The following is a 16,933-nucleotide window of genomic DNA, read 5'->3' as shown; positions in this document are numbered from 1 at the left end:
TGTACATGTCCAGTATTTTCTTAATTTTTTACTGGACAGAGGCTGCAAAAACCAGACTGTCCAGTTGAATACCAGACACCTGGCAACCCTGGTTACTCAGAGCTTCTGGCTTGCATCTGGCCTGCAGAAGGGATGTTTGATATCATATAATTGAATAGTCATGTAACCGCATGAAATTTTAGCAGTGACACGACTATTTGATAGTCCCCGGGGGCGAAGCTAGCAGCCAGCACACTCCAGTCCCTCTGATATCCCACGCTGCTGCCTCTGTATCAATGCAGCAGCGTAGGGTGGCAGGCAAAGGCTGGCCCATGAAGGGAGTGAGTTTAAAAAACCATCTCCCTGTGCAGATTAGCTGCCTGCTGCCCTGGCTGTAGCCTCTGATATAGAGGCAGCAGCGCAGGGTGGCAGCAGCCTCAGTCTGCAGGGGGTCTGAACTCCCCACAGACAGAGGTTACTGCTGCGGAGCAGCCTCTATTGGTGGGGAGTTCGGACCCCCGCGGAAAAGGCTTGCTGTGCTGCTGCTTATGTGAGGCAGCAATGTGGGACAGTTGGGAGCTGAGGGAAATGTGTGTAGCCAACAAAATAAGCCTGGGCTTACTGGTTAATCATGTAGTTGTCCACACAATGACATTCCTAGCCTGCAGTGAGGCTTTCATCTCCCCATCTTAGAAGTGACCAGTTGAATCAAGCACTTTAATTTAAAAATTGCTGGAAATATATCAGAATTTTCCAAACATGATTGCCATCAGAGACTGCATTATGGAGTCACAAGTCACAGCTGTATCATTGCTGTGGGTTCAAGGGTTGCATTAAAGCTCATGCAGAGTACTGCAAGTTACTGATTTATGAGAACTGCCATTCTTGTTACAACCATTTACTCATATCCATTTTGCCTCTCTGACTGACCAAGTGGAAGTTGTACCCTGATGTAAGTTGTCCTGTCTTGGCATCCCTTTCCTTAATAAAATGGGATAGAAAGTACAAGCCGGGCAATAATTGTGTAGTATCTTTTGATCTGGGAACTTGGTGCTATATTGGAGAGTTAGCTGTCACGTATCTTGAATATAAACAGCTGTCTAAGCCGGATTCCATGCTTCGATGAGTATTTCCTTTTCAGCTCTGGTAATTGAAACCAATTTGATCATAACCGGAAATATTAATTTTTGTACTACATATATATACTAATACTGTAAATTCTCATGTCATGTAACTGAAATATAGTTGTCAAACATTACTTTGCTTTTGAGATCTGACTAGTGATTTGAAAGTTTTTAGGAGTGTGTTTTCAACCTGTTTAAAGTTCTGTTTTATTCTTTAATTGTAGCAAGACAATGGGACCACTAGCCTGGCAACAGACAATGTACTTCTCCAAGATACTGAAGGGCAGAATCAAGAGCTGGCAGCTTTTTGTCAAGCAGTTACAAAGTAAGAAGTCACTGATTGTAAATTAACTCTCAGATAATTAATTTTGTAGCTATACGGCAGTCAAAATGTGTAAGGTAATTTTGTTTTTTGTGGACTGGATTACCTCAGAGTCACGGTTTGCTTTAAAACTATACTTAAGATCTTGAATATATTGTATTATTTTTAGGGATGTATATGTGTCTGAAAATGCATCCAATTAGCCAGCTAGTATTTGAATACTTTGTTCACTCTTGTTGTTCCACCTCAAAAGTGCTGAAGCAGACCATAGAAAAGGTCAAGAGAAAAATAATAAAAATAACTAGAGGCATGGAATACCACTCTTCAGACCAGGGAGAGCTTTCTTTTGAGATTGGAAAGCACCTAGCATGTTATAACAATGTAAGATTTGTTTGTGTATTTAAATATATTAAAATATTAGGAATATTTAAATATTAGGAATATTTAATTGAAATGAAATTAAGATCTAAAATGCACAAAAAATAATGAATGAGGGAGGTTGTCAGTTGGCTGCTGTTCACTTTCTCAGAATGCAGAAAGGGGGTATATCCAATGAAATAAAAAGGTAACTTTGAAACCAATAAAATACTTTTGAAAACTCACAATTAACTTGTAGAACTCACTGCACCAAGGTACTGAGACAAAATTGAATATTGGATAGGAATACAAACATTTCAGAATTAGTTACATTTAAAATTGTATATGCATCTGTATGTCAGATTAAAAACTTAAACTACTAAGAGCTCTCCTTTATGCTGCCATATAAGGGATATCTTCTTTTTCTTTCAAGCACATGTTAATTGCTGTCAGGAGGTACCGGATGCTTAACTATGTGGACCATTATAGACCAATATAATTCTTCTATTCTTAATGGCTGTGTCTTCATTGTGAGTCTCCCCCCACCCAGTAGAAAATATGCTAAGGAGGGACTCATTAGCATATTTTCTGATGGAAAAAACTCAGTGAAGACACAACGTGTGTGTGTGTGTGTGTGTATATAATGTAAGCAAAAATTTTAAATTTTGTCCCTAGCTTATCTCCTTTTCATTGCTGATTTATTTAAATTTCAGTGTTTGAAATAATTGGATTTAAACAGTACACATCAGATAAAACAGGAGTTCCAAAGACTAAATAATGTATTGTGTGTTGAAGATTTGTATTCCAAAAAATATTGCATTTAACTAATTAATTAAAATTAGTTGTCTTATGTAGGTGCTACAGTATAACTTACTCTCTCAGATTATTGTAACTTAAAGTTAAACATGGAAATTCAGAATATTGTAAAAATACCAAGCTATGTATAGATGAGCTTAACATGTGAAAGTTGTCTTTTGCTCCAGCCTACATTCTAAATTTGAACTGGTTGCTCATCTATTTAGTATGGGAAGTTTTGGAGTGCAGAAAGTGGATGTCAGATGTTTCTGTAGCAACATCTTAAGACTATAAAAGCATTTTCAGCTGCTTGTTGAGTTTTGGTATGATCCAAAACTGCATTGCTGTGCAAAACAGAAGAAGGACTTGAGCATAGAATAAACGCATAAATGAAAACCCTCTTTGTTTGCAGATTGAGGACCAAGTTTCCCTATAACAGCCAGGATACAAATCCAGGCTTTGTGCTGAGTCCAGTGATGCTGCAAAGAAATATAAATGGGGAGAATGCCAGTATCAAGGTTTCTATAGAAATTGAAGGATTTCAACAGCCAGTAATATTTACATGTGATGGTAAGTGTTTTCATCTCATAGTTCAGTTCACATTTGCAGTTCAATAGGCTGACTCGTTAAAAATTAATAACCCTTTGCATTCTGAATGAGTTCTGAAAATACTAATGATAAATATTGAGATGGCTCATTTATTCTAGGCATTTACTTTTCTGGTAGTTGCAGCTTTCTCATGGAAAATTTGCCTTTTGAGCCTTTCTCAGCCTAGTTGCGAATTAAATTTTGCTTTAATTTGAATATATTTGTAAACACTGAAACAAAGATATTCAGATTCCTGAAACAGCTTTGAAAGATGATCTACAGCTTCAGAGAGATCCTTGCATCATTTCATATTCTGTTCAGACTTTTTGTGACCATAAGCAGTAGAGAGTTTGATTTAAATCAAGTGCTTAGATTCTGGAGCACACAATGACAATGTCCACAAAATTATGGGATTAAGCAAGTCCCTTGCAGACCGGCAAAATTCAATCATAAATACTGCTCTGGGAATTCAATTCTAACCTGTCTTGAAGAACAAGGCAGAGGTTATATTCTTTTCAGGGATAAGACTGTGCACTTTATTAAAACTCACCTGTAAAGGTTCTACTACCTACTAGTAATCTTTGGTAAAGAAGTTAGGTGACAACTGCTTTTATCTGCCTTACCTGAACAAGTAGGAGATGCTGAATTGCATGTGGAAGGAAGGAAATCTCAGACATCTGAGCAGCTAAAAATCTTCTTTGCTCTGAGGGCTAGTTGTCTCCCAACACACCTTGATGATCTAGTCTGACAAATAATATAAGTCGTATGCCATTTGAACTCAGTCTCTCCTCATGATACTGAATGTCTTCATTTGATGCTGCTACTGACAAAGATAGCAGGGGCCCAGTCTTATGAAGAGCTGAGAACTATCTAAGGGCAAGTATCCCACACGTTCCAGGAAGCAGTCAAAGCACGTGGTTTGACTGCCTCTGTAAAAGAAATGATAGAAGTTAGGGACAACGCTACCAGTACTATGCTTTCCAAACAGTTATGTCGTTATTTTGTGTATCTTCTGCCAGAGGCACCGAGATTGATGCCCCCGTTATATGAGACAAATTCAAAGTGGTCCTCTGAGGACGATACAGAGCACAAAGCCTTACTGTACATTCAGAATCCCTTAGAAAAAGGTTATTCTATGAAATGCTGCAGCTTACCAACTACACTTACCTTACAAGAAACTGCTGTTGAAGAGGATGATGTTTCTCTAGGCGAACATAAATGGCTGTACAAGACGATGCTTTTGCAGCTAAATGAAGAACCGAGAGAAGCCTTTGATATTATTCAACATACGATGAATAACACTCACAACTGCTGCTTCTTTGGGCATTACAGAAAGCTCTGTAGTTAATGTGCTTTCAGACCCATTCAGATAAAATACAGTGTGTGTGTGTGTGTGTGTGTGTGTGTGTGTGTGTGTACACACACATACATATAGAGGAGAATGTTGCCTGCTTCTGTTATATAAAAAAAAATCTAGGTAGAGTAAGCAATTAAAACTGTCAGTAGAGATGTACAGTAATTTATATTTACTGTTAGATGATGTGGGGGTTTTTTTTGTTTTTGTTTTTTTTAACAGTGAGCTCTCCTGTTGAGCTTATAATAATGCAGGCACTTTGCTGGGTACATGATGACTTGAATGAAGTGAACATTAGCAGCTATATCTTGAAAGTCTGTGGTCAAGAAGAAGTTCTACAGAAGTAAGCAAACTTAATTTTTATTGTTTAATTGTCAGTCAGGACACGGTTACTAGAAAATCTATCCATTCCATGTGTAAAAGTAAATCTGCAAAATTGAGTTTAGTGAATATTATTTTTTGAATATTATATTTTTTCCTTTATAGTAGGGGGCAGTGGGGAAGAAGTATGTGCATATGTCCTATGTCTCTGCAGATTCATTAATCTGAAAACAGGCTTTTCTTTTCTGGCATGTATTAATTAGGCATTTGTGCTCTATTGAATCCATACAATGATCGGGTTCCTGTTTCTGTTAATTCCACTTACCTCATGAGAGTAATCTTGCAAAAGTTGCAGTAGTCTTTGAGCTTCTTCTAGCTTGGTTAAACTAGCTGTTGGGTGAGAGACTGAATTGGACGTGATAGTGAATAGAATTTAAAGCTGCTTGAGTACCACCATTCTGCATTTCAAAACTGTTAGGTACATCTTTGCCTGTTCATTTTTAGGTCTCAGTATGAGAGCTTTTCATTGCACTGAATTCACTTTTTAACTTTTATATAAATCACATTGTACTTCAGTAGGGCTAGTTTTCTCATACAGATTCATTCTTATCTGAACTTCCTATTTTCTTTGCTTTCTTCATTAGATATTGGTGTTGATGGATGAAGTGTTGATTTAAGAGACAGGCTGTCATAAGGGATTATCCAAAGCTGATACTGCTTCAAGTTCAGGAATAGTTAACTTCTGGATTTGGAAGATGGCATTGTAATCCTGTTTCCACTAAGGCTGTGATCACAATGGTAGACTCTGATGAATTGCAAATCTTTTCATGTGCTGGGTCTTAGTATAGAAACTGAAGTGATGTTACATCAGCTGTTTTGGGGGTTTAGCCCCTTCTACTAAAAATAAGTAGAGAGTGGGATTGCACTATGGGCTAGGAGGCATGCTTCTCAAAATTCAAGCCACATTTGCTTTATTGATGGTAAATTCTAGTCATTTGTGTATATTTTCTGACACTTGTGAAAATTTGGTTGGTGTCTCCTCCCCTCTCCTGTTCTGCCTTTAACAGGATTTAGGCCTATTCCTAAATTGCCTTCTCTCCTCTCTTGAGTCTGGTGTATGGGTTTTTCCTCTCCTCTCTCCCCATCCTGACCTTTTTTCTTCTGGATACTCTTTCAAATATAAGGTGGAACACACTTGGAAAACATATGTAGTATTTTTCTAATCTATCATAGATGAGTAGTATTTGGGCTGTTGCTGGAAAAACCCTCATTACACAGGAGAAAACTAGGGGGAAATTAAACTAGGGGGTTAAAGAATCTCTGGCATTGAGTGATATGAGTGGGGTTCTCAAATTCTTTATGGATAAAAAAATTAAGCAAATTCTTTCAGAGTCTTCACATCTGCAGTATCCCATTTCTCTTTTTGGATAAGAATTTTTTAAAACCCTTCTGTTTATATGGGGATGTGTTTTCTGTTTTAACATGTGCACATATGCTGGGATCCCTTATCTTTGAAAGTGAAGGGAACCAAGATGACTTGAAAAATTTCTTAGAAATCTCTTTCCCTCATTTAAATTCTGTATTGAATGAAAAGGCTTCTCTGGTCTTTGACGACAGTGAAAGAAGAGCATAGTTTTCAGCTGCTATTCAGCTCTCAGCAATCTGGTAAATGAATCTGCAGGCACAGAAGGAATTAATGTTTTTTTAAACTAGAATTACGGTGGACTCTTAAATACTTAATTTGGAATTGGCAATTGACCATGCATTCTACTGGGTTTCTGTAATGTGTTAAATTTTCAGACTGCTTTGCTTCTGTGGCAGAACCAGTTTTAATCCTCTTTAATGGCTGAAAATTCTGAATAGTGATTCTGACACATTCTGCAGGACCAATGCTGAATCAATACATTACTGTCTAATTTAGATCTTGGACTTTCAAAGTGTTTCTAAAGGATGAGGAGGACCCAGACTGGGCTATCTTGAATATTTGAGTGCTGTTTGAAAAAACATTTATTGCATATTTTGAAATGTCAGGTAACTACAGCATTCATTTATTTAACAGTAAGCACTGTGTAGGAAGTCATGAATACATTCAGAACTGTCGAAAATGGGATTCAGAGATTAAACTGCAGCTCTTGACCCATAGCGTAGTATGCAGAGATCTGGCACGAACAGTAAGTATAAATTATACTCCCAATTACAATAATCCTGATTTTTATATTGGTGTGTGAGTGTGAGTGTGAGAAAGTAACTTTTTGTTTTGGCAGGGCAAACAAGGGGGAATATACAGTCAAATAGATAAAAACTTCATAAAGGATATACAAATTAATATAATTCCTTAAACTTCTAAATTGGACTTTGAAAGCATCACAAAATATAGTAATGGTTTTATGCTCTTTATATGCTTGCTAACATGATTAAAGGGGATGGAAGTGTTGGCCAGTGTTAGCGAACTGATTGAATTATAACTTTGTCACATGAGTAACAGACCAGTTTATTCTAGGGATGTAAGAGTGTAGTAATTTAAACAGGTAACTGATATGCATGAGCTTATTGGTTACCTACAGTGGCTAGACACATCTCCTGGTCTGGCTCCTAGTGAATCACCTGCTACATGCAGTGAGTCAGCTTAAAAGCCAGTTCCCTGTGCTCAGCGGCTCTCTGGGAGCAGGGTGGCAGGCTAAAGCTGGTGCTCACCGGGAGCTGGCTCCCAGCATCCACTGGATCTTGGGGAGATGGCTGCTGCCCCATGTGTAACAATGTAACCACTAAAAATTTCAGCAGATACACAGTTAATTAGATACATGCATTTAAATGTCGCTTGCTCATGCACATCACTGTGGCTAGGGCTACACTAACCTTCTTCCGGAAAAGCTTATGCAAATGAAGTGTGGGGTGGAATATTGCCATGCTTCCTTTGCATAATTAATTAGCAGCTGCTTTTGCACAAGAGGCTTTTGTGCAAAAAGGAGCTGAGTAGACGGCTCCTTTTTGCGCAAAAGCCCCATCTTGCGCAAGAGCCATTCTTCCTCATTTTTTCCTCTGAATCAAGGAACTAAATTAAAATGCATATGGATCACTGTTCCATTTTAAATTACCTTTTCAGGTGGGAATTGATGTTTTGTGTGGAAGGGAGCAGAGAAGGGGCTTATCTTTCCCTCTGAGTTGGGACGCTTCGCTCCTTCCGAGAAAGCAGTACAGTACTATTGACTTAGGCTGATTAATGATTGCAGAGATTAGCTAATTACACAAACAGCAGCCACTTGTAGGATTCCACTTTGGACAGGTCATGAACAAATGAATACTAAACTCGCTTTCATGAAAAGTAGATTCTACGGCCTCAAATCCAATTGTTTCATGGAAAATCTGTTCCAGAATGTCTTGCAATTTTTGGCTTATATTTCTAGAAGGAAAACTCTTTTCTGGCTAAAGCATACAACAAAGGAGAGATCTGGGCTCTCGTGTGACTCTTCAAAAAATGGAGACAGAGAGGAGTCAATCTGTTTCCTTCCTTTAAAAGATGTCAAGGTTCAGTTTGTTTTCAGAGTGCTTTAGGACTTCAGATGGAAGATATTGTGTAGTGGGAGCTACACTTTGCAATCAGTGAGAATTGAGTGGTTCACTTACGTAGGTGCACGTTGGTTCACTTACTTAGGGGCTTAAATTAAGGATCTTAAAGAGCGATTATTTGGATACTTGTTAGTCGATACAATTTTTATCATCGACATGATTAGTCAATAAGGGGGCCACTCTGCAGAACCACAGCAGGGATAGCTCCCAAAGCCAGCATGAGCTGGGACTGAGCAGTCCCGGCTCATGCTGGCTCTGGACCACTGCAGCTTTACGTATTAAATGTCATAAGAGTCTGACTCTTACTGCATTTAAAATGGCAGAGATGCAGTGATTTGAAGCTGGTGTGAGTGGGGACAGCTCAGTCCTGGCTTGCTCCAGCTCCGGGAGCCACCTGCATTATGGCTCTGCATTTTAAATGTAGAGACTCTGCTGCAGTGCAGGTGACTCCCAGAGCTGGCGTGAGCCAGGACTGAGCAGTCCTAGCTCGAGCTGGACTGAGCAGTCCCGGCTCACACCAGCTGTGGGACTGCTACGTCTTTGCATTTTAAATGTAGTAAGAGTCAGATGGCTCTTACTACATTTAAAATGTAGACGTGCAATGGTCCCAGACCAGCACAAGCCAGCACTGCTCGGTCTCAGTTTGCAGGTAGGGGCTTCTGCTGGAACAGCCTCTCCTATTCCCCTCTCTCTTCCTCTCCCCCACCTTTGGTAGAGATGGTGCTAGGGGAAACCAGCTTTTAAGCCAGCTCCTCACAGCATCGACTTCTGTCCCCTCCCCGCCATTGCTGCCTCTCATACAGAGGCAGCAAGGGGGGGAATGAGTAGTCGAGTTCTCCGCTCACTCGACTGCACGTATTCATCCTTAGCTTAAATATGGATTTAGCAACATAACTTTAGGTATCCATTTTTTAGTATCTCGGGCCCTGTTTTTTTTTTTAACAAAATACTGTATCTAAAATTTGTTAACATTTATAATTTGAGAGAAGTGTTTTTTTATGTCAGATACTATCTCCTTTCCTCCCTCCTTCCCCTCCCCCCCATTAGTCTCTCATTAGTTCAAAGAGAAACTTAGTTTCCTGTTATAAGGCCAGAGAGTTGCTTTACAGTAAAAGGAATCAAGGAGGATAGTGGGGAGTTGATTGAAATTACTCATGTTTTTCTCATTACTAGGAAGAAGATGATAGGACTCCTACAAATTTAACAAAACACCTCCACAAAATAGAAAACCCTTTCAGAGAAATTATTTCAAGGTAACCATATGTAATTTACATCCTTTGTGATCAAGTGCTCATCTGCTGTATTTGCCTTTAATGAGAAGGTGGTATAGTATGAACGTCACTCGTGTACAGTAATTAATCCTGTATTCCAGGCATTCTGTTGAGGAGCTCCTAAAATCTTACCATATGCACACTGACATGATTCTTAAAAATGAGGTAAGATTTTTTTAATCTTCATCTTAAGCAAGATTTAGTACAGCTCTAAGAATGACCTTGTAGTCTCCATGTGCATCTGAACTGAGCTTATTTTATTGAGAGTTACAAAAACACTAATAATGACATTTCAAAAAGTAAGAACTAAGAGAATCTTTTAGTTCTCCCTGTTAAAACCAGATCCCTAGTTCTAGGGTTTCAGAGATCTTTCTATCTTTCTTCCCCATCAGATACAATTAAAATATTTGGATCATCTAACTGTACAGGTAAATGAGATATTGCGTGCCAGTTAACTTTATCCTCGAAAATGCTAAAATGTATATCCTAAAGGAATAAGTTCAGGAATTACTCTTTTGTATAAGAGTCATGTTTTTCTTATAAACTCTCTGTAGGTAGCAGTCTTTAAACAGGAAACTTAATCAAAATTGAGAATTTTGTACTCAAATCCTACAGTTTCTTTTTGTTTACTAAGATTAGCTTGTATTTCTCCAGGAATGCGTAGTCTAAACAATCTTTTGCTTAACAGGAAACTTTGTTAGAATCTTAATCTACCATAGTGCTTACTCTATCACCTTAATGATTTTAGTGTTGTAACTCTAATCTATTGCTAGTGCTTTTACATATGCTCATCGCTAATGTTGAATTCTCAGTGATATTGTTGCAGTGCTATACTGGAATATTGTTTCTTGATGCAGTGTGGTTGTGTTTTAGCTGTCTTGTTGCTGCTTTAGTTTGCTCACTTGAGTGAGATGAGGTGAACAAGAGGAAGCTAAGAAGAGTATCAAGATCTAGTATCCAAATTTTTGGCTTTCATAACCTTACTATGGGTGGCAGTACCTTTTTCAGGAGCATGACTGGATCCAAATATAATTGAGCCGGTAAAGAAATCAGTGGGGTTATATGTAAGAACATTGGTAGCATCTTCAGCTCAGAATATGAAATCCAGGAATGTGTAAGCAATAGGGCTGCAGTTATTCAACTTCGTTATATTACTTTTATATTTGACAGAAAACCACAGGCTGTACTTAGTTTTGCTATTTTCATCATTTTGAAATCCTTTTAGTTCTCTCAGTTTTTAAGAATCTGACAGGGTGTGCATATGCCACATTGGTCCAGAAGGGGGTTAATACACTGTGAGTGGAGAAAGTCCCATCCCCCCCAGCCCTACTGGGCAGCTTGTATAAAAGGGAGCTACTCAGTTGATTCTGGGCTGAAGAATGGAGAGGGAGGACCTGTGGCAGGAGCTCCACAGGTAAACTAACCACAAATCCTGACAGCAGGAGCTAGAGACCTAGGAAACTGGAACATGTCTTCTGGGCTAGCAGAGCCCTGGGAGTGGCTTATGCTATGGAGCCTGAGGACCCAGAAACCTCATGGATTGCTTCTCCCTCTCCCCCACCACACCAGGGCTGCCACCTTTGTAGCGATGGTTCCCTTGGTACTGGCCATTAGGCTGCGCTCCCTTGGGATGACATACTGACTTAAGTCACTGACAGATAAGGAGCTGTAATAGCTGTATCCACATTAGAGAAGTAAAATCCCATTTAATTGGTTAACTGGTTAAATGTTAAGTTTAATTGGTTAATAGATTAACTGGGGGACACCTGGGCCAGGCCTGCCTCATACAAGGGCAGTTCCACCTGGGCTGGAACACCCCCTGCCCACTCCAGCTCTCAATGGTTAACAGTAAGTGGTGAGGTGAAGCTAACTGATTAACAGCCTTAGTCCACATGGCTTGGTGACCTCTTTCTTGGGACCGAGTGTGCGTATACTGCCATAGAGTCTTTAAACGGTATTAATATTTGGCATGGTTCTTTTTGTCTTCCTGAGTTTGAACAAATTGCTTTAGGCATTGCCAGATCATTAATTCCATCACCAATGTAAATATTTTTATGTTCAAGTAGCTTGTTTTATATCTATTTATAGCATGGTAAGTGGATTCCATATTGGTACATAAAATATCTCACTATTCACGTAAAAGTATCAGGAAATTATTACGTTAACTTTCTGAATTTAGATGCAAAACATTTGTAAATGACTCTCACAAGTTTGTGCTCTTAAATATTTAAGGAATAAACAATGACTTTGAGCTTATAAGTAACTAACAAAAGCATTTCCTAGCTATACATGATTTCCTTAAGGATAAAAAGAATGAAAATTTGAGAATCTTTATAAAAGAAATCCGTTTCTGTAAGCATTTCTAGAACTCTTTGTGTTTAAAACTGTCATTTTTGGGTTGTTGCAGATATGTATGTCACTCAGGTGCATGCATACCTAACACAGAGCTGGAAAATTTTGCTTTACAGTACCCACTAGGGTGGTGCGCACATAGTCTCAAGCATAGCTGTTCAAGAACAGAGCTTCCCCAATGCCCTCAGTTCATTTTCATTGCCAGCAGCTTGAGTCAGAGAATCCCATGTGGTATCTCACCTCAAATTTTAGTTCGAATTTTCGCTTGATATTTTTTAAATAGTACCCTTTTTAAAGTAGTACTCTTAGCTGTAGATTGGCTTCAAAGTCAAACTTTGCTTTAGTAAGTTTACGCAAGTTTCAAACCTTTAAGTCTGGTACCAACATCAGTTTAGACACCAATCATATTGACCCCCCCCCCCCCCCCCCCCTTTCCCACCATTAGGCTTTTCAAACAGTAGCAGATTAAATCTGACTCTTTGTTCCAGATTAGATACCAGACTGCTCAGCTAGTCTGGTGTTTCTAGATCTGGTATCTGTATGAACACTGAGGAATCGGTGGTTGTTGCCAGTTCCCTCTTTGGCTTTGAAGGCAGTTTTAGCTTCTGCAGGCCCAGTATGAGGCAGATACAGTACAGGCAGTCCCCGGGTTACGTACAAGATAGGGACTGTAGGTTTGTTCTTAAGTTGAATTTGTATGTAAGTCGGAACTGGTACATATTGTAGGGGAAACTCTAGCCAAACGTTTCTCCAGAGCTCAGTTTTATTCTCCCACACCTCACTTCCCTCAGTCCTTTATTCTCAAGCTGAGGTGTCTGCTGAGAAAAGCCACTTGGCGTCTCCCTGGTCTGCTGGGGGGAAGCAGCTAGTGCGGGGTTGCCTGACCCCGTTTGCCAGTAGGGATTCGATGTAAGTCGGATCCATGTAACCCGGGGACTGCCTGTACAAGCCTTTCTGGTGCTACGTGTTCTGGCGTTACATGTTGCCTCTGATGCAGGTGGTACTCCACATAGTATCTGCTGTGCCATAGTTGGTTCCAATGCAGCACCTGTACTGGGCTTCAGATGAGTCAGAATATGCGATGGCTCCATTGGGGTGGCTCCTCCCTTCTGTCAGTGTGGAAGGGGCCTCATGTTCTTGCTCAGTGATATTCTGCCTGTCCTTCCCTATCCAGGTACAAAGATTGTAATGAGCGTTGGAAATGACAGAAACTTAAGCACTGTCCGTATCAATGCTATGTCAGTGGGAGACATTTTAACGCCGACACAGCTTCCACCTCTTGCAGAGCTGGACTGATTAGATCCGTGGGAGAGCTCTCTCCCATTGTCATAGAGCATCTTCACCAGATGTGCTATAGCAGTGGAGCTTCAGTGGATGTAGTGCTTCTTGGACCCCTTGGGATGTTTCTTCGTCTTCAAGGTCACCATCATCCTCAGTTCATTCTAGAGCAGGGGTCAGCAAGATGTAACTTATTCACTTCTATTTATGGGTCTGTGTGCCATTGATACTTTTTAAAGTCAATAATAGTCTTACTTGCATGTACAACTCGACTGTGTAATGCTGTATTAATCAGCTGCCTCGGTCTGTTGATGGAGTGCTCAGAGGAACAAAGCTCCCTGCACTTGGTCAAGGACTGTACAGCAGCTGGCAGCCAAGGAGCAAGTTAATAAGGGGTGGGGTCTGGGGGGACACATGGGCTTCCGCACGCCCCCAGCTGAGGAGAACTTTCACACCTTCCTGCCAGGGACCCAGGTGTCCAGCGGCTAACGTGGCTTTGGGGTAGGGGGACCTTCCACGCATTTTCCTCTCCCCTCAGCTGCCATCACCCAGCCCTGGAGCCACAGCCCAGGCAGCACTCACCCTCTAGCAGGGGCCCAGTGGCGACAGTGCTGGCTGCTGGGCATGACTTCAGCGCTGTCTTTAACCCACCCGTTGGGGGCACCATGAGTCAGAAGGAGGCGAACAGCCAGGAGTGCAGAGGCTTGCAGGGCTGAGGCTGCACACCAGGGTGGAGAGCAGTGGGCTGGAGGAAGTGGGGATGAGACTCCAGGCAAAGGCAGCAGAGGGGCTGGAAGGTAGTTCTGTACCCCCTGACCTCTTCCGAAGCAGCAAACAATGCCCTGAGCAAGCCCTCTTCTCCCCATGGCCACCGCACTCCAGCCTAGGTTCCAGCCTGCCTCCAAGTGCCCAGCTGCTATGCTCCAGCCTAACCTGCTGTCAGGATAGAGGGAAGGCACCAGCCTCTCATGTACCATGAGCCCCATGCAGCCTAATCTACAACCTCCCCGCCTGCCTCCCCAGAGCTGGTGTGCTGCAGCCTCATGTCTGCCTGCTGGCTGCAAGGCTCTGGCAGCAGTGTGGGCTCCCTGCTGCATGTGGGAGAAGGGTGGGGCCGAGCATGTGCCACTCAAAATCCTCTTGCTTGTCATTTATGGCACACGTGCTGTATGTTGCCAACCCCTGTTCTAGAGCATGGTCACTGAACCCCCATGCTGTCTCACCGCCTGACCCTTGAACTGCAAAATGCGATTGCTGCCTCTAAGCTGACCTAATCTGAGCCTGATTTCAGTAGCAAGCATTGTCACAGCAGGCTCCTGTGGCTCTGCTGCCTTATCTTCACAGTATTTTTGTCCTCTGCTGGAGGACTTCGTCATATCAAGATCTCCTGAGGTGAAAGACTATAGCCGGAAGCATTTAGGCAGAGTTAGTTCAGGAGACTATTCATAAGATGGTAGATATTCTCCAGTCATCTCCTCCGAAAAGGAAAGCTCTCGTTTATAAATAAAGGGGTTTTGGCATTCAAAAAGACTTTTTGGCATAACTCAGTGTCCTTACTACCTGCTGTGAAGCATTTTGATGAGAGATATTGCATCCCTCTTCAGGGTTTTAATTTCCTTTGCTCGCATCCAGACCCAATTCTCTTTTATAAACTTGAATCTAAACATTTAGACTTCATCTATACCAGGAAGGAAAACTTATTCAGCAGTCATCTACCATTGTGCATTTGTTTGAACAGGAACTGTTACTAAAATATGACTCTGTAAATTGAGAGGCTGTTAAAATTTACAGACAAGGGATGAGTTTAAGGCTTTAATTGCAGAAGGCTGTGTGGTGGCCACAACATAACTGCAATCTGCACTGAATATGGCTGACACCACAGTTACAACAATAGGAACTTTATTCTAGAACTTGGTCATAGTTCCAAATGTCCAGTGGGGGCACAGAGGACTTGCCTTTTGTTGGATTTTTATTTTAAGAACTCTGGTTATACGATAAGTTATTACAATCAACAACAGTCACAATACTGGTAGTGTTCTCAGTGGTAATTTTTGGCATTCAGCTTATTCTGGTAACAAGAAATACCCAGTTAGACAGAGAGAGAGAGAGAAAGCGTCAGGAGACGGCCTGGTTTCAACTTCAGTTAGCATGACCAAAGCTGATGGAGGGTAGGCTGTTGATTTGACTATCCTGTTGAGTGCAATATACCAGTTTTCACAGGGGTGAACAAAAGGGCTCTGTGGGCTGGATCTAGCCCGCCAATCAGGTTGATTCAGCCTGCAGAGGCCCTGCCACTCCCCTGCCCCCAGGCCAATCAGGGCTTCGGGGCCAGGAAGCAAGCAAAGTCTCCTCCTGCCCTACCAGGAGCGTGTGGCACTTCTAAGTGCTGCGTACTACTGGCAGAGCAGGAGGAGACTTAGCGTGTTTCCCCACCCTCAAGCCCTCATTGGCCTGGGGGCAAAAAGGGGAGCGTGTGAAGTCTCCTCCCACCGCCAGGGGCATCGGTACCTAGGGGAACCTCTGGGAAGGGGCAAAGACTTCACTCGCTCCCCACTGCCAGACCAACCATAGTCTGTGGGTAGGGAAGGAGGGAAGTGTCCTGGCCCCACCTCTTCCGCTTGAGGCCTAGCCCCTTCCAGTGCAGCCCAGGGCCACTTCAAAAATTTCTGAGGTGGCCCCTGGTAAAAAATTATTGCCCGCCCCTAAGGTATCGACTTGTGGACCAGATCCATGCCATTTGGAGACACAGTCCCGCTTTACAGTGATTGCGAAAGAACCACAGGCAGATGTATTCTAAGCACTGTAGGATGAGGTTACAATATCCAATTCCTTTCTGTCCTTCTCTTTCACTTTTCAGGGATCCCCCTCATGAGTTATTTCTACTATTGCAGATCCAGATTGTTTGCATTTTGGGAGCCCCAGAAGACTCTCCCCTTCAGCATTGGTGAAATAAGGGATTCTGCTCTAGTTTATTTCTGAGAGGGCTTGAGACTGATGCTGGACCTTCAGAAATATGAGATTCTGTATGCTAATCTTAGCTGCAATTCTCCATGCAAATAGCTGGAGCCAGAGCAAAATGGCTGGTTTGCTGCCCTCAGTCTTCAGGATGCCTATTTCCAGTTGTCTATTTCCAGTTGTCTATTTCCAGTTGTCTATTTCCAGTTGTCTATTTCCAGTTGTCTATTTCCAGTTGTCTATTTCGCATCCAGACCCAATTCTCTTTTATAAACTTGAATCTAAACATTTAGACTTCATCTAAACTTGAGAAGTTTGAAATTTGTGGTGGTAGACAAGGTGTTCATTATAAGTTAAAGTGTTTGCGCCACAGGCCTGACCATGCCGGAGCCCCTGCCTGAAGTGTGGCACAGCAGATCTGGCCGGGCCACAGGTTAACCCATTACCTCCCTAGTCAACATCAGTACACAGTTCTCCCCTTTGGTCTGTCATCAACTCTGTGTGTTTATCAAATGCATGGTGATAGTACCAGCCTATCTTAGGAGGCTATAATTCACTTGTTTCTTTACCTGGACAATTGATTACTGAGGGGAAAATTCAAAGTATAGGTCCTCCATGATATCCCATTCATGCTGTCTTTTTTTGGTCCAGGAAGGCTGGTTTTGAACAT

General features: G+C 41.6%; 1 protein-coding gene across 2 annotated transcripts in view; it reads left to right on the top strand.

Moving 5' to 3' along the window:
* PIK3C2A (phosphatidylinositol-4-phosphate 3-kinase catalytic subunit type 2 alpha) overlaps positions 1-16,933 on the top strand; it is a 113,361-nt gene that overhangs the window by 33,092 nt on the left and 63,336 nt on the right. For both annotated transcript variants that reach the window (XM_075928066.2, XM_075928065.2), the window contains exons 3-8: positions 1,328-1,428; positions 2,990-3,147; positions 4,742-4,862; positions 6,900-7,011; positions 9,581-9,660; positions 9,780-9,843. In XM_075928066.2, coding sequence (XP_075784181.1) covers positions 1,328-1,428; positions 2,990-3,147; positions 4,742-4,862; positions 6,900-7,011; positions 9,581-9,660; positions 9,780-9,843 — 636 coding nt within the window. The remainder of the gene's footprint in view (positions 1-1,327; positions 1,429-2,989; positions 3,148-4,741; positions 4,863-6,899; positions 7,012-9,580; positions 9,661-9,779; positions 9,844-16,933) is intronic.

The sequence above is a fragment of the Pelodiscus sinensis genome, chromosome 5 (assembly GCF_052426305.1).
Source record: "Pelodiscus sinensis isolate ZL-2025 chromosome 5, ASM5242630v1, whole genome shotgun sequence".
Classification (NCBI taxonomy): Eukaryota; Metazoa; Chordata; order Testudines; family Trionychidae; genus Pelodiscus; species Pelodiscus sinensis.
The sequence above is the reverse complement of the archived record's forward strand: the minus strand, read 5'-3'. Positions and strand labels throughout refer to the sequence as shown.